At 40.8% G+C, this 24,590-nt stretch overlaps 1 protein-coding gene across 1 annotated transcript in view; it reads left to right on the forward strand.

Moving 5' to 3' along the window:
* Nucleotides 1-1,174: 1,174 nt before the first annotated feature.
* The window catches only part of PLGRKT (plasminogen receptor with a C-terminal lysine), a 29,972-nt gene continuing 6,556 nt past the window's right edge, over nucleotides 1,175-24,590 (forward strand). The window contains exons 1-4 of the mRNA XM_086629319.1: nucleotides 1,175-1,208; nucleotides 1,410-1,496; nucleotides 23,210-23,340; nucleotides 24,312-24,421. Coding sequence (XP_086485445.1) covers nucleotides 1,416-1,496; nucleotides 23,210-23,340; nucleotides 24,312-24,421 — 322 coding nt within the window. The 5' untranslated portion in view covers nucleotides 1,175-1,208; nucleotides 1,410-1,415. The remainder of the gene's footprint in view (nucleotides 1,209-1,409; nucleotides 1,497-23,209; nucleotides 23,341-24,311; nucleotides 24,422-24,590) is intronic.

Genomic DNA, 24,590 nt, shown 5'->3' on the forward strand with positions numbered 1-24,590 from the left:
GGAGGAAAAATGGGAAGATAGCCATCTTTTCAGACTTCTTTTACAAAAACACAACCTTTGCAAAAATGTATGCATTTAGAAAATGAATTAATACTAACACTAAGAATCTCTTGCAGGTCAAGACCTTAGCGGACATAAGTATTTGAAAATGACACTCTCTACCTCTGAATCTTGAACTAGAAGACTCTTGAAAAAGATGATGAATTCTCGTTGTGAGATGTCAAATTCCACTATGAGGTGGTGGTTGAGGTGCCATATATTCTCACCAACTGGTGCCGGAAACTTTACAAGATAGTCTTCAGTGCCAAAACAATCCTGGGAATCCTATCCAATATTTGTGTCGCTATTTAAAAAGCCGACTGACAGAGCACAATTTTTGTCTCGACACTTTTTTAGTTACGGGAATCTCATCTCTTTGGATTTCAAACTCAGCCTTTAGTTATGGGTGATGATGCCATGAAAACATTCCGACACAGGACGAAAGGCAGAGCGAGACAAGAAGCCTAAGTGTCAAAGGCATTTAATTCCTTTCTTTGCTAATTTACACGTAGTACCCGGCTGCATCATGCCCGAGTTGTGAACCTGCCAGGGCCTGTACACACGTTCCACGTGGAGCGGGCTTCCTGGGGGTTTCTTGGGACGGTTTCTATACACCAAGGAAATCAAGGAAAACGACATGCAGCCCACTGCAGATCTGGCATTGCCCATCCAGCGCACTTTCAAAAAAACGCCCAGCCAAGCTGCAAGAACCAGTATGGAACCCATCACTGCTTGGCACGCCCACGTGCTGAAGCTGCCTGTAACGTCATCTCAATGCCACGACACGCCTCAGTGGGCAACACGTGGTACCGATCCCGCGCGAATGGCGCCGCCTGTTTTCAGAGCGCTGGAGAAGTTGGGGTGTTTGCTGGAAATCAGCTTAAAAAGAAAACGTTAAAGAAGGCAAAGCGTTGCTGGTACGAGGGGGACCCAGGGCGCGGGCACCCACCCGCAGCGCCGCTCCCCCGGGCGGCTCAAATGGCGGGCGGGCGGGCGGCCGCCGCCCTCCCTCAGCGAGCACCCGCGGGCCGCGGCCGCGCAGCCCGCGGCCGGCCCGTCCAACGCCGCCCGGCTCCGCCCCGCCCGCAGTCGCGGCAGCCGGTGCCCCGGGGCGGAGCCGGCCGCAGCCGTTGCCCTTTGCCCGTGTGCGAGCGGCGCCGTTCCCGCAGGTGAGGGGGCGCAGGCCGCGGGCCGCCCGCCAGCGCAGCCCCGCCGGCGGGAAGGGGCGGCCTGCGCGGCCCCGGGGCGCGGCCAGGGCCCGGGGGCGCTCCCGGCCGCCCGCCCGCCGCGCTGCCCTGCGGCCTGCCCCGCGCCGGGCGGGCTGCCCCCGCCGGCCTCACCCGCCTCTGCTCGTCTCTCCCGTGCTGCAGGGCGCGATGGGGTTCGTCTTCTCCAAGGCCGTGAACGACAACCTGAGAGCGCAGCAGGAGTTCATGCTGGCGAACTCACGGCTTCAGGTAACGCGTTCGCCGGCGGCACTGCGGAGGAGGCCCCCGCGGCCCTCGCGGAGCCGGGCTTGCGGCTCCCCCCGCTGGGCTTCGCTCTCCTCCCGGTTCCGGTGCGCCGCTTACACCGCCTGCCATTCCGGTGCGGTCCGACGGCGCAGCGGGTTCACGTGCGGAAAGCACCCGTGTCCCGCGTCTAGCAACTTCCCCGGAAGTCTGCGTTAAAAGTTTTAGAGTTGGAAACTATCCCGATGGTAGCCAGACCCGAAAGACACAGGTTTGGAAACTTCCCTTTAGCAGCCCTCTGAAGCACAACAGGGCTGCTCCGGCGCTGAGCGACAGGGGTGCGTTGAAGTGCGTCAGTAACAGCGTGGCTGCTGAGACACGGGTGCTGGTCTCTGGAGACGTGGGAGTTAATGGTGTTTCAGCTCTTCGCTGTGCAGAATCTTTCTAACAACTCTTCCTTCAGGGTCAGCTAGGCAGCTGCGTTACCAGGAGGGCACTGCCCAGCTCTTTATGACTCTAAAAACCTCAGATTAGATAGGGCATAGGTGATTGTTTGTTCCCTGTCGTAAAATAATAAAATAGCAGCAGAGAAAGAGGAGGAAAACCACTTGGACCAAGTTGAGAAAGTTGTGCTGAACAGAACTTAGAGTGTAGCGCTAGTTACAGCTTCCTGATTTGTTGCTAGGTATGATCTGTAACTTATTTGTACACTAAATTCTAGAACGCAATCCGAAGGATTTACCTGGAGTTTGTCCCTTTAGTTTTGCGTTTAAATTGAATACAAGTAAATTTAAAATGTTCAGAGTAGTGGTGGATGAACTTCCAGTTTGGTAAATTGCCAGTAGATGGCATATTCTAGTTTTCAAAGCAGCGTGCAGATAGTAGATTTTCGTGGGATCACGTGTAAACTGAACTCTGGAGATGACCCCGGAAATCTAGCTAGAAAGGATAAAGATAGCATAAGGAAGGATGGTATAATAAAATACTGGATAGCTCTTACCTGTTTAAAGAAAATCAACTTTTTGCAAGGTTTGCGAACATCATCATTTTCTGTCTCTGCTGGGTTATATGTTTCTCAGATGCAACCAGAAGTTTTGTGTACAAGTAATTTATAATTTTTTTTCCCTATACAGAGGGGCTCCTCCCACCCCCAAAGTTTTTGAAGTCCAAATGACGGGAAGGTTTTCAGTTTGAGAGAATGATGGTGAAATTAAAGTGAAAGCTTGCTTCACGATCTGCTTCTCTGCTGTGCAGAGTGAAAGACAGAGTTGAGGAGACAGCTTGAATTGAGGCTAGCATTTGTAGCATTCAAAGCTGTGGGCTTTGAATGGCAAACAGTCTTTGACCTCTTGACTCCAGATGCCAGCAACTCTAGTTCTGGCCCAAATGCTCAGGTGAATATGAAAAGTAAACTTCTCTGAGGACAGTTATGAAAAAGCCCTTTCAAGATTGCATACAAAATTTTTGCAAGTTGCTCTTTAGGACCTTGCCCTGTGTTGTGTTCTTTTTGACAATGGTAATAGTCAGCCTAGTAGGTTCCTTTCTGGCACTTCGAGTGCCTGATCATACCTGGTTTGTACTGTGTTTGCAGACATACCGGCCGTGTTAGAAAACCTGCATCTTTTAAAAAATGCTTAAAGTGCGCAGTTATGTCAGGTGCAAAAGATGCAGTGGGGGCAAGTGGAGGGCTAAATTTTGTGTCACAAAGGGATGGAAGAACATAGCTCTGCTCTGAGCTTTAGGGAAAGTATAGGGAAGAGGAAAAGACTGCCCGTTGTCTTTCCCATGTGTGAGTAAAAGATTTGGCTGGAGTCTAATGTTAGACAAACTACTCTCAGGCTATTTGTGGAAAATGGTATAGCCTGATTTGTTTGCTTTTAGACAGAAATTGTAACTAGAAGTACCTGGAGAAGTTAGGTCATGCTAGGACCTAATGAATGAAATAGCTTGATTTAAAGCATTACACGTTGTCTTATTGGTGAAATACTGGGATTTGGATGCTATCAGTTCTCCCATCCTCCTCTGAAAAACATCATATTTATTAATAAAATAGAAGCTTCCACTTCAAGCAATATGATGTATTTGCTATGAGAGATTCAAAAGCACTGATTTGTTTTACACGTAAATCTATCCCAAAACAACACGTGGATCGAAACCTCTTGGAGCTTTTCATAGCTTCTGAATGTTCTTCGAAATGCCCCATGATTACAACGTTGAGCAAACAGGGTACAGTTGTTACTCCAAGCCAATTAGTTTGGATCAAAAAGTCATCAAAATTGTTTTTTCCTAGAATGCCCTCCCTGCTAGCAATGATGATGTGAACTAGTAAGTCTTTGAGTTCACCTGGAGCAAAACACACCAGGTGTTTGTGACACAGAATTTGTGAAGGCTTCTCCTGTTCCCCCTTCCTCCCTTCCTCCCTTCCTCCCTTCCTCCCTTCCTCCCTTCCTCCCTCCCTCCCTCCCTCCCTCCCTCCCTCCCTCGCTCCCTCCCTCCCTCCCTTCCTCGCTCCCTCGCTCCCTCCTTCCCTCCCTTAAAAATTAGGTCTATGCTCTCCTCTGAATGGAGAGAAGATACAAAGCTGTTCAGTCATTGACTTATCCTCTGTGGAGGACTGTAGGTTGGAAGGAGACTGTTGCAAAAATAGGAAGGCGAGTAACACGACAGAAGTTGACAAAGACCCCTCCAAATCCCAGCCTCCGTGCGTGCTAAAGCTCGATCAGTTTTAGAGTCGCTCTGATGTGTGCTGGACACCCAAACCAGCTCCACTATTTCAGAATAAGAGAATGTTATGAATGTTAAGGTTGTGTGGATATTTTTTTTTTCTTTATACTTTTCTTGGGATAACTCTGAAAAGAAGAGATGGTGGCCTTGTAAATCGTATCTTAATGCTTTTTGGAAGAATAATAAAAACTCAACTGGCAGTTTGCCTTGATGTTGAAGGCCTTGCCAGTTGTTTGTATTGTCCTGGTATGTCTCCAGAATGAAATACCAGTCTGTATCAAGTGGAGACTGTTTATGGTAGAAGTTTGTTGAGGCGTCATTTTTATCATGAGCCTGCTCCTTGAAGCGTAACTTCCAATATTCTTTCCAAACGATATATCAGATTTGCAGCTCAAGCCTAGCATATGGCCTTGCTAAGTGCTTTTAGTGTGACTGAATGGGTAAGAGGACTTTCCAGGTCTCAGGGCATTTATAGCAGATTATTTATTTTCATGAGCTATGTGGGTGCTTTTAGCACAATTAAAAGCAGGAATTTAACGTCTTTCTTCCGTAGAAGTGCTATGTTCTATACTTTCCGTTCTGGTTAGACTTTTATTCCTGGCCATTTTTTTCGACAACCCAAATGTATACCTTGAAAAAACTATTTCAAGAACTATTTACTAAGAAAGCCATTTTCAGATATACAAGGCAATCTGGGAAAGATACACATTTTGAAACCAGCAGCTAAAAATGCAGCAATATTTGTGGCTGATCCTTCACTCCTCAGTATGGATTAGAACACTTTAAATACAACTTTTTTATCTGGTATTTCTAGATAGTGACATTCCTTGACCAACAGGTGGGTCTCTTGGTAGGAAATTAGCTGACTTGACATACTTTGAAGCTTGCTAAAGACTTTATTGTGATGAAACAGGCTTGAGTGTAATTAGTGAATAATATAAGTACATTGTCTTCAAATAATTCAAAACATAGTAAAACAATCTTATGTACTCTATGTGTAGTGTTATTTAGAGTGATAAGCAAAATCATGGTAGAAACTCATTGTGCAGTACAGATTAAAATTTTAAATTTAATTTCTTGATGAATTTGATTCTAGACCGTGTTCATAGAGCAAAGTTTAGTAAATTAACTTTGCACTACAGAAGAATAGTTGTGTAAAAACATTCTGAGTGCAACTTAAAAGTTTTTTACTTTAGGATGTAGAGATAAAAAAGCCTAAGCTGTTTTGTAAAATGTTTGCTTTCTCTGCGTGTACAGGAACCAAAACCACACACCTCCCCCCCCCCCCCCATTAGAGTCCTCTAATGACTAACCTTTTTACTCTTTCATGTGTTAGCTTATAACATCATTAATAAAGAGATCTGAATTGATGACTAGTTTATAGTTTGGTTATATCACTCTTTTTTTTTTTTAACATGAGATGACCGAAAGGCAGTATCTGACTGATCTGTTTGTGATATCTTTATGTATAACGATCATACTTAAGAGGTTAAGCACTCTCTTGATGTTGTCTAGATATTGAAGTTTTCACCTAGGTATCATGGTAGGAAAACTGTACAAAAAAAGCAAAGAGGAGAAAAAACACTGATTTTGGTCAGAGAATGAAAGAGAAAAATCTGCTATATACAGGACTGCCTGGTGAAGTAGAGTAAATGAGGGCAGGTCAGCTCAAAAAACAAGAATTGTGTAGCTGGAGTTTAAACCATGTGGAGAAGATTAATTTCTATCTGTGTTGGATTGCTAAATGTGACGCTGATCCGGTTCTACACAATGAACTTCTTTCTCCTAAGATTTAGAGCACAGGGAATTCTCTAAATTATCACAGAGCATTTTTACTGTTAACAAAAACAAAAACAGAAAATGAAAAATCTCTGTGTTTTCTCCAAATGAAACAATAAACCACATTCCCCCATCCTAAAAAATTATTCCTAGTCCAGCAGCACACTAGGAGCATTTCGCTGTTGCGGCAGATGTTAAGCAGACAAATCCGGCATGTGACTGGTCCCCGCAGAAGCTTTTATGGATGGCGACGTGCTGGAGTTTCTGCAGTGTTGATGGTTCTGGAGGAAGGCGCTTGCACGTGCACAGGTACACAGGCTGAGGAACAAGCAGGAAGAGCAAGAGCTGCTTCTGGTCGCAGAACTGCAACAGCATGGGAATGACTGATAGGTGGTAGGACAGCTCAGGCAACTGCAAGTCTGTGATGGACAGATAAAAGGTCCTTAGGAAAGGCAGGCAGGGAAGACAAGGAGAAGGGCTGCCCATGATGTGAAGGAGTAGCTCGTGGTTTAAGGTCAGAGGAGAGGCTGCAAAACTTGGTATTGTGGTGGGAGTGTCCTGCAGACAGACCACCGATCAGGGTGATGAAGTACATGAAGCCTTTGAACAACTGAAGAAAACCTCTGGATTACTGACTGTTTCTCAGGAGATTTCAATCTCCCTAACATCTACTGGCAGAGCCATAAAGCAGGACATAAGCAATTGAGTACGTTTCTGGAAAATAAGAGGGATAACTGATACAGGTACGTACCGGATGGGCCACCCAGGGCTCATACGCAGTGGGATTTGTTACTCACAAATAGGGAGTAACTGGTTTGGGGATGTAATATTAAAGGCAGTGTTGGTTGTGGTGGCAAGATCAGGATCCTGAGGGGACTGAGGAAGGCAGGTAGCACAGTGCAGACCTGGACCTTGGGACAGCAAATTCAGTCTTATTCAGGGAACTGAAAGGTGATATGCCATAGGAGGCAGCTCTGGAGGATAAAGGAGTTCAGGAAAGCTGACATGTTTAAGGACAACCTCCTCCTAGTGTCCCTCGCAGGACAGAGCCCCTGGCAACAATCTATCCTGTGGGCTGACAACTGGGCAGCAATCCCGTAGCGATGGAGGGGACGCTGGAGGACAGCAACCAGAGCAGCAGCCGGCAGTGTGCCCTGGCAGCAAAGAGAACAAAAAGGACCAACAACGAGGGCTTTACAAGCAGTAGTGCAGCCAGTAGGTTGAGGAAAATGTCTGTTGCCCTCTGTTCAGTGCTTTGTTAAATGCATTTAAATACTGTACCCAGTTTTTGCCTCCCTTCTCCTCCCCCAGTACGAGAAAAACGTACATGAAAAGGAGCAAGTTTAGTAGCAGTGGACCATCAAAGAGGTGGTGGATGCTCCATCCCTGGAGATGTTCAAGGCCAGGTTGGACGAGGCCCTGAGCAACCTGATCTAGTTGGAGATATCCCTGTTCCTTGCAGGGGGGTTGGACTAGATGGCCTTTGAAGGTCCCTTCCAGCCCTAACCATTCTATGATTCTATGATCAAAGATGGTCAAGGGCTGGAGCACTTCTTGAGAGGAGGCCGAGTGAGCTGGACTTACTTAGCCTGGAGAGGGATGTCTTGGGTGTGGGATCCAACAGCAGCCCCCCAGCAACTCTGAGGAGGTTATCAAGAAAGCAGAGACACAGTTCACAGTGGTGGATTGCAGGAGGGTAAGAGTGGGTATACATTGAAACAGGACTGGGGGAGCAGTTCAGACTGAGTATAAGGAGAAAGCTTTTCCCCCACAAGGGCAACCCAGCAGTGAAGCTGTGCAACCTCCATCCCTGGAGGTTTTCAAGACCTTGCTGGATAAAGCCCTTAGCAACCTGCTCTGATCACACGGCTGACTGTGTTCTGAGCAGGACCTGCTGAGGTCCTGTCCAACCTGAGTTATTCTGTGATGCTCTGACCGCCGTGGAAGCGGGCACAGACTGTGGCCCACTGTATTTTGTGGCTCCTATGCGGCAGGATTTCCTCGCAGACTGAGAATTATGACTCGTTACTGCTCGACGTCTGCGCTCCTGAGGAGCACCACGTGCACAGCAGCACTCTGTTGAAACAAGCTGTGACTTGGTCCAGCTTTTAGCTGACAGTTGTTAGATAGACTTTATGTAAGTGATACTGGTACAGAAGTAGCATCACAAGGAAGGGAATTCAGAATTAACACCTCAGCGTGCCCTGTGTGTCAGATTGCAAAAACTGAGCAAAAATGTCGTTGTCCGTGGACATAACTTACTCGAAAAAGAATTGTACAATCTCCTGTATATTTTGAAAGTTTTATAATATATATTGCTGTATTCAAAGGTAAGTTTCCCCAACACTGCTTAATACTACATATCCAGCAGTAGCACATACATAAATTGGTCAAAGTCAGCAATTCCAATAAAAAGTTGTAACCATTATTTAAGCAAAATTCGTGACAAAAGCCTTGCATTAAGATTACAGCAGGCTGGCTCTGCCAGACTTTCAGGGGCAGATCAGACTGGTAAGAGTGGAAAACTGGAGGACTGGAATTCTTGAAAAATGTAAGATTTAGGAGAAAGTAATACACAAGGAGCCAAAAATCACTGAAAGTGCTGGAAAGAAAAGAGACTAGTTAGTGCTTAGGGTGTATCATTGTTTCTGTGGCTAACAAAGTGTTCTTGTTGTAGTTGTTTTGGGACAGCAGTTCAGAGTGATTTGAAGTTTTGTTCAGTTGAGTTTTGGGGTTTTTTTACCAGAAAAAAAAAAATCCTTATCAGGCACAAGGATGTTCTTCTCTGTGGGAAAGCATAATTGCATTCAGGAGTCAGAGATAATTCTCCAAATTAATCTTTGATGGGAGCCACATAACCTTTGAGAAAATAAACAGGCAAGGAAAATAATATACTTCTGACAAATCTGTATTTACCCATAATAAAAATGTTCTATTATAACCTCCTGTCTGCAATATGAATCTCTGGATAGTCTCACTCCCCTTCTCCTGCCATCTCTCCTCTCTCCCTATTTTATTATGTCAGACTGTAAAGTGCATTCTTCTCCCCAGGTGATATTGGATAGCCAGGAAACGGCCATAGATCTGCTTTTATAGCAGTTAGTCTTTGGGAGTTTATAGACTTGCTTCCTGTGTGGTTAAGGGAAAAGTTCCGTACGCCTTGGTGAAAAAATGCCAATATTGAGTAAAGCTGGAAAAATAAGGGGTTGATTTTTCTGTTTTGACAATACAGTGCAACTACATCGTGTTTCTGAAGGTCCATGCCAGCATCTCCTTGTTTTTCAAATATTTTCCCTCTTTTGGGGTCCCCAGTGTCATATAGGTTCATTTTGAGCCGTAGGAAGACTACATTATCCTATTCTAATGAGGGCCAGCCAGTGGTGTTGAAGCTCCTCTGCAGTTCTGTACCTAATTAGATATATTTCCACTGCTTTTTTTTTTTTTTTTTTTTTTTTTTTTTTTTTTACCCCTTGGTGGTGGATTTTTTTCCTGCTTTGTTTTAACAGCTCTTTTTGAAGCTTTGGCCGTAATGCAAAATAATAAGAGCAATAAAAACTAGAGGTGTTTTTTCCCCAGTTAGTAAAAATTGTTGAGTTGAATAGCAGGGCAGATAGTATAAAACCTTGCTAGGGAAACTCATCCCCCAGTGCAATAATGCATAGTCTGACTTTTTAAAGATGAAAAAGAATACAGTTTTCACTTCTGTGAGTGAAACGTTCTTTTGGACCCAGCACAAAACTGCCAAAAACATATCTGACGCTTTCAGATTCCTTACCTGTAGAAATAACTTACTTAATTCATTTAAATGATAAATCACAGGATTTCTGCTTCTGAAAATGACTCGTAAGTCTTCTGTGTTTCCATCTTTTCCTCAGCTCTTGCCTATGAAGGAAGATGCGTGCATTTTACTCTGTACGTATGAGCTATGGCGCGTGCATTCGCGATTCAGCTTGAACTGAAGCTGCTGTTGCGTCTTTTCCATGTCTGCAAATGGCTCTAATGCTCTCGGTCTCAAGAATATGCTTTGGAACATTATTTCGTCATAACGTTAATGGCTAAACATTAATTTCATTAGACTATAATTTGATGTTATGAAAGATGTGTGACAAAAGTATTTGTATTTGGAAGAACTATCGAAACCTCAGTGAAAGCATAGATAAATGCAACTTAATATCATATTTTTTTTCTTTCCTCTGCACTGTCAGCACTTGGTTAGAGGCAAAACATGGCCTGATTGCATTACTTTCCTGCCAGGGTTGTATTGCCTTAAGAGGTTTACATTGAATGGCAATAAATGAAAGGAGTGAGGCAGTTTTCTCTTCATGTTCAACAATTTGTCCTTAAATATGACATGAAAATATAGAAGTACCCCGGAGCAAGTTTCTTAATAGACCATGTCTTATGACCAAATTATATTGGATTTTTTTTCTGAATTAAAGTAATAAAAATAGTAAAAAAATAAAGTCATACCTATTATAAATGATGGAAAAAGACCAGAACATTTCAATTTATATCCAGATACTCAGTAGTTTCTCAAAATAAAATCTGGCCATAATTCAATGAAATGTTGTTTGTGTAAAATTTTAGATTGGAGGATTGGTTTAGTATTGTGATTGTCTTGATGAATTGGAAAATGCCTGAAGTAATAGGCAGTGGTATAATAGGTAATAGAATAGATACCAGTCCAGAGCATTATATCCAAGAAGGAAAAGTTAAATACATAACCGAATATAAGTGATTAGACTTCAGGAGCTTAAAAAGAAGACCTGCATTTTATTCTTGTGCATAAACATTGGTGTATTTTTTTTGTATATATATTTATATGCTGATATATAAGCAGTCAACAGCACAGATTCTTGTAAAAAGCAAATGTAATGGTGGATTTATTAATCAGGGAATAAAATTACTCAATTTGCTTTACTGATGACTTTACTGGGAAGAAGATTTTCATACTTCTTTCAATGAGCAGACAAGCTGTGAAAAGTTCAGAGGATCATAGAACCATTTAGACTGGAAAAGACCTTTAAGATCACTGAGCCCAACTATTAACCTCACACTGCCAAGTCCACCACTGAACCATGTTCCTAAGCCCCACATCTGCATGTCTTTTAAGTACTTCCAGGCATGGTGACTCAACCACGCCCCTGGGCAGCCTGTTCCAGTGCTCAATAACTCTTTCAGTGACAAAATTTTTCCTAATATCCAACCTAAACCTTCCCTGGTGCAACTTGAGGCCATTTCCTCTTCTCTTGTCGTTTGTTACTTGGGAGAAGAGACCTGCACCCAACTTGCTATAACCTCCTTTTTCTCCAGGCTGAACAACCCTAGTAGTAAGAATAATAAAGGCATTAGAACCTATGAGGAAAGGATGAAAAAATCATATTTGTCTGATGCTATGAACATCTCTGTTACGAATTTTAAGTTTGTGTGTGCTGGTGGTGTTTCTTTAATTCACTCATTTTTGTCATACCCAGGGAACTACAGGCCAGTCAGTCTCACCTCTGTGCCCGGCAAGATCATGGAGCAGATCCTCCTGGCGACTATGCTAAGGCACGTGGAAAATAAGGAGGTGATTGGTGACAGCCAAAACAGCTTCACAAAGGGCAAATCCTGCCTGACTAATTTGGTGGCCTTCTATGATGAGGTTACAGCATTGATGGATAGGGGAAGAGCACCTGGACATCATCTACCTGTACTTATCCAAAGCATTTGATACTGTCCCACATGACATCCTTGTCTCTAAACTGGAAAGACATGGTTTTGATAGATGGACCACTTGGTGGATAAGGAATTGGCTGGATGGTCGCACTCAAAAGAGTTGTGGTCAATGATGCAATGTGCACGTGGAGGCCAGTGATGAGTGGTGTCCCTCAGGGGTCAGTGCTATTTAACATCTTTGTTGGCAACATGGACAGTGGGATCGAGTGCACCCTCAGCAAGTTTGCAGATGACACCAAGCTGTGTGGTGTGGTGAACACGCTGGAGGGAAGGGATGCCATCCAGAGGGACCTTGACAGGCGGGAGAGGTGGGCCTGTGAGAACCTCATGAAGTTCAATAAGGCCAAGTGCAAGGTCCTGCATGTGCGTCAGGGCAATCCCAAGCACAAGTACAGGCTGGGCTGCTGAGAGCAGCCTTGAGGAAAAGGACTTGGGAGTGCTGGTGGATGAGAAGCTCAACATGAGCCGGCAATGTGCGCTGGCAGCCCAGAAAGCCAACCGTGTCCTGGGCTGTATCAAAAGAAGTGTGGCCAGCAGGTTGAACGAGGTGATTCTGCCCCTCTACTCAGCTCTCATGAGACCCCACCTGGAATACTGCATTCAGCTCTGGAGTCCCCAACACAAGAAGGACATGGAGCTACAGGAACAGGGCCAGAGGAGGCCACGAAGATGATCCGAGGGCTGGAACACCTCTGCTGTGAAGACAGGCTGAGAGAGTTGGGGCTGTTCCGCCTGGAGAAGAGAAGGCTCCGGGGTGATCTTGTTGCAGCTTTCCAGTACCTAAAGGGGGCCTGCAGGAAAGCTGGAGAGGGACTTTTTCCAAGGGCGTGTAGTGATAGGACAAGGGGCAATGGATTTAAACTGAAAGAGGGCAGATTTAGATTAGATCTAAGGAAGAAATTTTTTACATTGAGGGTGGTGAGGCACTGGCACAGGTTGCCCAGAGAAGCTGTGGATGCCCCATCCCTGGCAGTGTTCAAGGCCAGGCTGGATGGGGCTTTGGGCAACCTGGTGTAGTGGAGGGTGTCCCTGCCCATGGCAGGGGGCTTGGAACTGGATGATCTTTGAGGTCCCTTCCAACCCAAACCCTTCTATGATTCTATGATTTTACACGTCCTTCTAGAGATGTTGAGTCTTTTCCTTTGCAAAAGCAAGGAAGCAAGAAATGGGATAATATTAGGAGACTCTGAGTGTTTAACTGTCATTATACGGGTTAGTTAACGAAACTAAGGGCTGACTAGTATTAACAACTCTTTCTTTTAGATTTATTTTGCACTCAATACTGTTTCTTCCTTAGCAATGCCTCTTTTCAAACCTTACAATTTCTAACCAACTCATACACATAAGTAAATGTTATGGTTTGGTTTTTTTTTTTTTTTAAATGCAGAAAATACTTGGTTTTCAGGACTTAACACAGATTTCTGTGTTCAGCTTATACAGCTGTTTGTTGTTGGTGTTTGGTTTTCATCTCAATGTCTTTTTGAAAATGTACACAACAATTGTAAGGTTAATATATACGTCCAGTAAGAAGTAACTTTAAACCTTCCAACAGGAGTTTTAATTTTGTTTCTTATTGGGAAGTATCTGATAATCCACTTATCCTCCTAGTCATTTTTGAAGTTCTTACTTTTTAAGAAACAGAAGTTTCTGTGGTAACATATGTGACAGTATGTAGTGAAAGATAGAGCCGAAGTATTTTAAACATTTGTTCAAGTGAAACATTAGATTAGTCATTTAGCATAGATAAACTACAACCAGTATTTGTACCTGCATAGTTAAGAAGATAAATGTTTTTTTATACAAGTATGTACACCTTCCTTAGTTACTGTTTTTGTGAGATTTGAATTGAACACTGGGTTCTGCTGTCCTTAGGCCATGTTGTTACATAACACTTTGCTGAACTTCCTTCACTACTGCAGATACTGAGAATTTTGTGAGGGAGAGATGAGGAAAACCTGACATTTATCAGGCAGCTCAGTGATCTCTTCTGCTCTCCTCAGTTAGCTGTAAGCTGGGAAAGAATTTATATTTGAGGTGAAGGTTTTATATGCCTAATTTTTATTTCAGTTAAACTGAAAATGTATTAAGAATGTAAAGATGCTATTACAAGATAGGTCAGTAGGAGTTTTATGACAAACTAGACATTGGGCCACATTCTGTTTTGGTAATTCAACTTAAAGACAAATGCCAAAACGTTAATGAAAACCAGAGGAGAAGAAAAACAAAACTTTTGAAAGGGAAAATATTAATGTCTGTTCGATACGTAGCAGACTAAGAGTACTCCATCAAGTATGAGTAAGGGCAGGGGGAGATGCTCTCTGTTTTATCTGAAGATGAAGTATATCTGCAAATAGTGTTGTGGCATTCTATTGATTTTTTTTATTAATAAATTCAATTAATCCATTACTCAGTCAACTATTGGTGATTTATCAGTTGGTCATAAAATGAGGTGGCTGTTGAAAAGCGTATGTGCACTGTGTTTTGAATCTCAGCAGGAAGAGAATGGCTAAAATGCCAATGAGTCTCTAAACAATAAAACTTCTTTTCATGTTTTATCACTTTTGTTGATCAAAAAAGAAAGAGAACTGACACATGCTTCTGCATAGGCTGGTTTCTATGGAGTCCTTCCTGTGCCTAATGAAACTTTGCGTGATGACATTCTTTCATCTACAGATTTGCCGACTTATCTTTGTTAGTAAAAGATCAGCCACCTCCATGATGATACCTGAAAAATTTAATTTTTCCTAGTGTCTGAGACACTGAGTAATTTTCTGCAGGGTTTTGAAAGGCCCTAACCTTTCCCTGTCTAAAGTTTTCACTGAGAATTAGTCAAAAAGGATTTTTTTTGTTTGAGTTCTATTACAATGAAGACAATTGTTCCCTTTCTTCCATGTGAAGTAAAACGTAAGCAAGCTTTCCCTTTCCTGACTACTACCATCCTTTTCCCTTCAGGGTGGGAAATAGCTAGATTTGTTTTCTATTGACAAGATACTAGTAGTGCTTATGGCATCTCTAATGCATTTGTCTTGAAGCATTAGAAAAATTGTTTTGCCTCTTAGGTGATCTGGGCTTAATTCAGGAAATAGATGTTCTCTGGTAGCAATTCTATATCCTTACTAGTTTGCGTGCATCAAATGGAACAGAACAAGAATAATGATACCTGTACTGAGGAAGATTAGAACAATCTATCTCTCAGGGAAAGAAGCCTGCTTGGTTGGTACTAGCTGGGACAGTGTATACTCTGCCTGATCACTGTGAAGAAATAAATGCAGTGGTTTACAGAGAACAGAATTTAATACCTATTTCTAACATTCAAGCGCTACCAGCAAAATATACAAAATAGACTGATTGCTCCACCAGTGATGAGACACATGTTAATTAAATCTGTTCAGTGGAATCAGTTCTACCAGTCTTTTTGCTGGGCAGTATCTGTGACTAGTACGTATCATTGTGAATGCAGCTTGCTTAGGTAAAACTTTTGTCTTGCTTGAAGGTGCACCTGCAGCTAACCCCTACACGTGCAGGATTAGTTTGTTGGGATTTAACTGACTTCAATTAAAAAATGCCTTCTGAAGCTGCCTCCTTTAACGCTGTGAGTTTTCCGTAGTTCCTTCCTGCTTACTAGATCAAACCTACTGTTTTAGTCTTCTGCTAAGTTCGCTGAAGTCGAATCTGGTTGATTACTTGATTTTCTATGAAACACTATTTCTCGAATGCGAAGTTTCAAAAAAGCACGAGGGAGGAGCCCTGTATTGAGCAGAGCTCATAAGAGCCCAGGAGGTACAATGGATAGGTAAAGAGATCTTATACCTATTTTAATTTCTTAACAAAAATGATGTAAAAAGAGCCACAGTAATTTTGCAAGTCAGAATCTGCAATGGATAGGAAGAAACATCATATTTGCAGGTTTTGTTAGTTTTATAACACCCTTTCATACCACAGCATCATTTTACAGCCATTTCTTCTGGTTTTCATTTTTGATTCAATGCTCTGAGTCCTTATTTCTTTTTTAAAAAAGAGGCTTACAAGGCACACAAGGAGTGTACCCAGTGGCATAATTGAGGGATGGAAATAACAAATTGAATAGGTGTTACTTATGCAGTTAGTCAGATTTCAAAATGACTTGATATTGAAATGTTAGTTCTTTGTCATACACTGCTCAATCTATTTTACTATTCCTTCAACATGGATACCTGTTCTTTATGTAGCTGGTGATCCAATGACTTTAGTTTGTCTTTTCAGAGCTTGTATCGAACTCCTGGCAGTTCCGAACACTGGTAACGGCACCTTAAGACTTCCCTTACTCTGTAGATAAGATTACTATATGGATGTGGAGGACACCCTTCTTCACCCTGCTACATGCTCGTCACTGAAAGACCACATGGCAGAAGCGTGGAAATGCTAGGCTACTGGCAAGAAATCTTACTTTTGTACTACAGTCCGTTGGATTGAGCCTCTCCTTTGCGCAGCTTAAAATGTCAAATGGATTTAGGTGCATTTGATGTTATTTTCTTTTTATATGGCACGTGATTCCAGTAACTTACTGACAACAGGAATATAGAGGATGGTTTTTTTCAGTGCAGTTTACATTCTGGCTTGTGGCTAATATTGTGAGACCCCTTTCTCTTTATGATAGCTCTTAGCTTGTAAATATTTTGTAATGTGTCTTTGCACTTGGAAGCTTTAAAAATTGGATTTTCTTTTTGGAGAGTGTAGTTTCTTGCTGTGCTAATAATTTTAATTGCCTTGTGTACTTGATGTGAAAAATATTTGCAAACAAGCTTTGAAACAGCAGGATAAAACATTTAAGTCTGATTTATTTTAACTGTTTGATCTAGAGGCCCATTTCCTGACGCTTCTGTGTGCGTGCTGGTCATAGAACCAAGCAGGCACTGCTTAATTATTACAAGTTATCATCTCAATATTGCACTCTGGTGTCTTACAATGGAGGTGTAAACATAAGTATCACTATTTTATTTTCCATTTATTTTTGCTGAACAACCATTTGCAGCGGTTTCTGGTTTTGCACATCCATTAGGAAGGATGACACCTAGGGCGAATGACATAAGCCTTTAATTTTTCGTTTGCTCAAGAAATGCCAGGTACGTTGCTACTGCAAGAGGATTGTGCAGTTACTTAGCTGTACTACCTGCACGCCAACTTTTGTATGTGTTTTGTAAGTGATTTGCAGATTTTTGTATGTGTGACTGTCACGTTTGAAAAACTAAGCCTTATTTTCATTGTGCGTCTGAGTACTCAGAAGTAATAACTTAGAAGTTATTAGTTGTTTAAAGAGTGCTTTCAGAGTCTCTGATCATTCAAAAGCTGAGTGAAAATAACCTTCTATTACAGGCACAGTAGCCGTGGCCTGTAACAGATGTGCAAGACAAAACTGGAGGCTCTTTTAGCATGAGCGTAGGGATGTTCCAACAGTTTCTTCATCTCTCTCTTTTCTTAGATGAAGATAGGAAGTTTCAGAACTTAGGCAGAGATGGTGTATATTTATCTGGCTGATAATTCCTTCTAAGGGAGATTAATTCCTTTTCTGTCTGAATATCTGCTTACCAGGCTGTCAGCATAACTGCGTATTAATGACGATGACGACATGAAATACAGTTCCTTAAATAGATTTGCTGCCATGGTGGCTCTCAAGCCAAGTGTTTGTCCTGCCCACTATTTCGGAGGGGCTGGGGAAAACAGTGTATCTGCCAGGAGAGCCATTGAATATATCAGGTTGCAAATAGAGGCTTTATCCAGGGGTGTTTACTATGTCTTCCTCTCTCCAGATAAATCTTGACCTGCACAAAATACATCAAAGAAATTGTATTTAATACACACGAATAGTGAATAGAGAGCATTTAACACTGCCTCTTTCCGTTTCTGCTGAGCCTTTGTACACCGCCTTGCATCCCGTTTGTTTTTCTTTGTGCATCACCTTAATATAAAACCAGAGTAGTATCTGCTCCTTCCTACAGGATCTGAACACGAAATTGAAAGTCAGAAAGAAAGAAAACAAGCTAAGAGTCTAAAGTATCAGAAATTTCCAGTCTATCTACTAGTGGTAATGTGGCTTGTAATCCAGAGAGGACTTTATTTTTTTGCAAGTTGTCAAAGTTGATTAAATAATTTCAGATGAGAATTTTCCCCCACTGGATTTTAATCAATGAAATGACGGTATAAATGCTCTTTTCTGTCGTTTGACATCATTGTGACAGTCTGAAGAATAATCAGCAGAAACGATAAGGATGGTTACCACTGACTAGTTTATTGGCATTATCAGTTTCACAAGTCACTGACCTTTTCCCTGTCTGCCTCACTTCTCTTCATCTGTCATGTTTCATTTTGTCACATTGATTTCCTTTTACTATAACAGTTGGTATGTGGCAGACTTCAAATGCTAATCGGCCCTTACAGTTTCTCACACAGTGTTGAGAAACTACTAGCTGAATTTAAGGAAAAATGGGAAAGTTATTTCTAATTGGATCCTCCTGAGAGTGTTACATAATATAAGATGTTACTTACTACTAGTACCCATTTTATTTTGAAATACTAAGCTTAAATTTCAAAATGACACAATCAGTATTTATTACTAATGAAGAAGTTGCTACTGTCATTTAAGAAAATCTGTTCATTATGGAATTAAACTCGCAAAGCTTTATATAGGTTTTTTTTTAGATTATGATATTAACTGTAGTTGTATGTGTGTCTCTAAAACATGGTCTGATTGCTACAGGACACGATTTCGTAACAGTAATAGAAAAGCATGCTTGGATGTGTACCCATGCATCCACATCACAGCTTCAGCTCTCTCGTGCCATGCACAGCAACCTGGCTGGAAAAAACTGCAGCGTCTCCCTTCCTCCCGTGGTGAATCTGCACCTGAGACCCTTTACATAGAGTTTTTGTGCAAGCACAGTCATGTAAATAGTCCCTATTGACGTTTTTTATGGCTATATAGATGGGAGGCTTATGTATTTAAACTTAAATAGAATTTATTCCCTAAGACGTGCGTGGCACTTGGATGGTGAACTGTTGTTTCATCTGATGTGTATGATGTGCACATCTTTCCTCAATAATGAACTTGTCCCATCAGTGAGATTATTCTAAATAAACTACAACACACCTCTACTAAGTTTGAATGATACGCTTTTTTTTTTATCTTACCACCTACAAAGTTCTACTTGTGAAGCTATAGTTTGCAGTGGAATAAATACCTACCATTGTTAATTCTTACTTCTGATCTGCCATAATGGGAGAAGAAGTCGTCTTAAATGTCACTGCAAAGTAAGTCCTAAGGGAGTAGGACTTGACCTTTGTCATAAAGTCTGCGTGTTAATACGTAAAAAATCTTCTCCACCCTTTCACTACCCTAGCGTGGCTGGCGTTTTCAATAGAACACATGTGGAGGAAAATAAGACACAATTACTAAGAAATTAACAGCTGAAGATGGGGTATTGATTTGACCTGCAGTCAAACACAATTTGACTTTCTATCTTTCATCTAATTTGGAATCATTTTTTTGTGGTGGACTCCTGAGTTGTTCCTTATATAGATCTGCTTTTAAATCCTGACTTGCTTAAGGTTAACGTAATCTCAATGTAATAATTTTGCCTTATGATCTACCAATAGCTGTTTGCCAGCGTAAAGTCAGCGTGTCAGGGTATCCTGGTCATTCAGAACCGTCGGAGCTCAAGATGTTCAATTGAGATGGGCGTGTTAAATAGGTAGGTGCAAGGAATATTGCTCCTGAATTTTTTGAAATTTTGAAAGATTGAGGCACACAGGAGTTGCTTGAGTGCCCGTGTAGGTGCTGAATTTTGCAACTCGGAGCACCCGAAGTTCATTTGAATGCATATTTTCTTCTAGTGTCAAATATTGCTCATAAACCTATTTAGATCAGATGTAGGGTCTGGACACGCTAAAGCAGTCTTTGATGACGCAGGGTAGGTAGGTGCCCTGCCCTCTGTCTGCTCGGTCGGTCTGCCAGAGGGATGTTCCCTGCTGTGCTGAACATTCCTTGCTGAAGCCCATGTGCCAAACGTGACGCCAGCATCCACCCACGTCGTTCAGCAGCGCAGTGGCTACGGTGCTCTCCTGGAAGAGCTCAGGCACCCTCCAAACTGTTTTTTTAACAATTATTCCAGTAAGTTTTAAGTTGTGCAATGAAACGGTGTGTTCTGGGACAACTTTGGCCGTAATTGTTGCTCAGTTTTCCCCTTCCATAAGGAAGGCTTGAAATCCAGTGAAGTCAGTGTGGAATTGCCCTGGATCGCTTTCACTAAATCTCTTTGTTATGTAGATTCCTGTTGCAATCCTACAGCGACAACACTGCAGTCTTTTGTTTTGGCCAGGCAAAACTATGCCAAGTGACAAAAAGGATCTTGGAAATAGAAAGCAAGAATGAAGATTTTTTCTGAATAAAGGAGGACAGAACAAAGGGCACTTCTGGCGTTTGGGAGAGGTATTCTTGGGTTTGGCATAAGATCACATAGGTTCAGAGAAATTTTTGAGCACATTTAGTGATGTTTGTGTGTTGTTATTAGATTTTCTCCGTATAACTTATGACTAAATAGAAATTGATTTCAAAAACTTCTGCAGCAGTGCTGTAGATTACTTAGCATCCCTAAAAACATCTAGTGCTTTCTTGGTGCTACATTGTAAGTTTATGGACAAAACAGATCTTGTGTAGTAAACTGTTTGTTGTAACATCATGCAGCTTCAGTAATAGCAAGAATTAAATTGTTAATTTAGCTAAATGTCACTAGATCTACTCTTTTCTGCATTCTGTGCCTCAAGATTCCTCTGAAAACTTTTCTTCTTGGTTATGCTGTATTTCCCCATGTACACATAAAATGCTCATCTCTAAGATTCACAGTCTAAAGCTTCCCTCCAACACACCTCTTTTTTTAAGAAATGAATTTAAATACAGTATATTGTTTCATCTAGACTATTTCATCACTAATTCTTCATCCACATTGAAGGAGATTGCTCAAAGGAAAGGAATTATGATCATTTTTCTATGCTAACCTCCCCACCCATTTTTGGATGGAGTACCATGTAGAAAGTTGAGGGTTGTTTTTTTTAAAATTAAAAAAAAAAATCCTTCTGGTTAGAAAATAATACGAAAAATGGTTTGATTATGTTATCTAGCTGCTGTTTGTAACATACCAAACAAGTTATTTTCATTTATACTTAGTTATTATATAAATTACTTGTAGATATACATGAAAGAATCCTTGGGCTTCTGAAATTTGATATGACAGGCTCCTAGACAAAGCTGTTTGTTTGACCTTAGTGTCTGTGACTTAGTAATATCTTTTCCTTTCAGTACTTGGGTTTTAAAGAGCTATCAATGTATAACTTATGTGAGGGGTTTTTGGGGGGTTCTGTTTTTTTTGTTTTCTTTGTTTTTAAAGAAATCATGTTAGGATCCTTTAGTTTATTCTTGTACATTTAAACTTACAGCTTTCTTTTTGTTCTGTGCTTACTTCTTTCTACACTCTGTGCATATCAGACTATGTTCTTCTTCATTATATGTCCTTCTAGCGAGACCGATATTTCATCAGCATATCCTTGTCCCACTTCCTCCCCATGTACTTCTTCAAATTGAAGCTCATTTAGGGTAATATGGTGCATCTTGGAAGTAGGCTTCTTATCTGTGCTGACAGGCAAACAAAGGATCCCTTAATACTTTTACACGTGTGCAAACAACACACATAATCAAATTGAAGGGGAAAATACAGATCATTAAATTGATATTACATGTCGTTATTTTATCTTGTCACGTGAACCCTCAGCAATTTAGCAGGCTTAGGATATTGGGGACCACAATGGGGCTAATTAGCAGGCAGTGTGCTTGTTTACTTTAGAATTTCCAAGTGTCTCAGAGGTGACAAAATCTAATTATTTTGATATTTTATTAAGTGGTTTGTCAGCCATTATATAATTACTTCTTCTGAAAAAAGCCATCTGAAAATTACGGATATCAGCAAGGTAGAGTCTGTTGATATTTTTTGTGAGAACAGCAATTGCAAAGTAAGTCTTGAGGAGAGAGAAACAGATGAAACTGTATTGTGAGACTACCGTGAATGTTGTTTTTCCTACTGTGTACAATTATATATAATTAGATCTGTCCTTTTTTTATTATGCTGTCTAAAAAATTAATTCTGCCTATCTAGGTACTGAATGAGCTTGTAAATAAGATAGCAAGATCAACATAGTCTGAAGAAATAATTAGTAACAATTTAACATAAATTGTTCTGTTCAGGCTAAATCAATAGTAATGGAGATGAATAAATGGGCAGAAACCTTAAGTAATTACAAATCCTTTAAATTATTCTTGAATTAGAAAGCAGAAGGAAAGAACAGATTTAATGACTTTTATAGATGCAGGAGAAGAGAACTTTCTGAATTCTCTCTTTGTTCTTTCTTTTCTAGAATACACTGTTTCAGGCAGCTGATATTCTGTTTCCTGTTCTTTGTTGGACTTTTTTGCAACTGGCTTAGCTAGGCTAGGCATACCAACTCAGGTACTCTGTTTTTTCCCAAAAAATGAGTTACAAACGTTAATGGGAAGAAGCAGATTTCTTATTATGTTAACTAACTTCTGTAGTCTGGTTTCAGACTTCTAATTTTTGGCACAATTCTTAATTTTTGCGTCACTCTAAGGAGGAAAGACCATTGTTCTTTTTGGTATTCTGTACAGTAGAGAAGAACTTTTAACAAATATTAGATTTACCTTTAGTCAATGAAAATGTACAGGTATGTTTAGATGGGGCATGTAATTTTTTAAAAAATAAAATCTAATAGTCTGCTTTTTTATTCTTATGCACCATAGAAAGTTCTACTTTGATGCGTGCATATACTGTATAGATCATACTTTTTGCATTTAGTTACAGAAGTATTTTCTCATGGACTTTTGATATGTATTCCAGTATCTTTAAAAGATCTGGTATCTTTACAGCATTTTTTCTATGTTTGTAAATGATGGTGCTTCGAAAGAGTTATTAGCTTTATGATGCATCATGAAGAAAAGAAGTCCTCAAAAGGCAAAGAGATGTCAAGATGGACTCTAAAGATACTATCAGCTGAATTAAAATGAAGCAGAATATATTGGAAAGCAGCTAGGTGGTACCCTTTGGATCACCATGGAAATGCAAAGGTCAGGGAACCTTAACCTAGGGAGTGCTGCTGAGACTTGGGGAGCTCTCAAAACCTGACACTGGTGTTTGGTTTTCTCGACCTTGAGAAGCAGCATTAGAAAGATTTCTGCATTAAAGCATTTGCTAATTGACCTAAATGCTTCCTCGGTGTAAACTCTTCTGAGTTATTACTGAAGGAGACCATTCTCAATCAAAAACTATGAATGACTGAAGTAAAACAATAAAAAAAAGAAACTTTTTCACTTACTGTTTTAGATTTATAGACCAATAAGAGATTGACTAAGTCTTTAAAATAAACAGATGACTTATTTTGTTTAACCTGTCTCCCTTCTTTAGCTGGAAAGGCAACTACTGATGCAGAACCAGATGAGAGAGAGACAAACAGCCATGCAGATTGCTTGGACACGGGAATTTCTCAAATATTTTGGGACATTTTTTGGACTTGCTGCTGTAGGTTTATCAGTTGGGTAAGAAGTTTATTTCCTAACAGAAAATAAAAATGTATTACATTTATATTTCTATGCTGGATCTTCCTTTTGCATTGTAACAGGTAGTTATTTTTATCCAGTAACTGCTCAGAGGTTGATCGAGTTACAGACTAACTCTGATTTCTGTTGGCTTCCAGATGTGTTTTGGTTATGCCTGTACTGCAGACTTTTGTAAAAGCAGAGACATGTGAGCTGACAATAAAATGGTACCACTGAGGTACCAAAAGATCAGTGTAGAATAAAAGTTGTGTGTGGAACAGGAGGATTGTTTAAAAGACATGCTATATTCTTGTCTGTATTGTGATTTCATGAACTATTAAGGAGCCACAAATCCTCCACCATGTGGTTTTTTTGATATGTCAGTGACCAAGTGGACATACTCTGAAATCTGTTCACTTAAAATTTCAATCAAGAAACTCACCCAAGGGGAAAAAAAACATGGCTAATCAAGCTGTATTGCATAGGGAATAAGTTGCCTTATAGGACTTTTGTTTGATAACATGTTTTTCTTGTGCTATAACATGATTAGAGGGAACGTAGGAAATACTTGTGGTTTTGTGCACGTAGCAGAGATTAAATGCACCTTATGCGTTACACGTTCTCTGTGGAGTCAAATGCATTTGGAACTGAACATAGTATCTTGATTGCTACGTGTTGCATGTGGCTGAATGAATATATGCATGTGCATATACATGAGTAAAATAATCCTATTTTTCTTAGATATATTCAAAACTCACTTGAAGCGTTTTTTTTAATACCCTTCGGTTGACAGTTGAGCAAGTATGGAACCAGAAGACAAATGCTTCTGAGGAAATTAAGACTTGGAGAGTGTAGAAGGATACATAAGTACTAGACAGTCAAGGTCAACCTGAACTAACAGTGCTGGTGTGCTGAATGTCCTAAATAATCTTAATGTTTTCTTTCTTTCTTTCTTTTTTGTTTTTAACCAGAGCAATAAGAAGGAAGAACCCAGGAATTTTACTGCCAATAGTTCCCTTAAGCTTTATATTTGCCTATCAATATGATATGGGCTATGGGACACTGTTGCAAAGGATAAAAGGTATGAGTATGTCTGTCTGGTTTGCACATGGAACCAAACTTAATATTTCAGATAACCTCTTTTTAGGATGACTGGGAGAAAACTTGCAATAGATTTTCTTTTTTTCTGGACAAAAATCTTACTCTCTCATTTCTTTTCTTCTCTGTTACAATCAGATACTTTCCCAGTC

This window comes from Tauraco erythrolophus, chromosome Z (assembly GCF_009769465.1).
Source record: "Tauraco erythrolophus isolate bTauEry1 chromosome Z, bTauEry1.pri, whole genome shotgun sequence".
Taxonomy (NCBI): Eukaryota; Metazoa; Chordata; class Aves; order Musophagiformes; family Musophagidae; genus Tauraco; species Tauraco erythrolophus.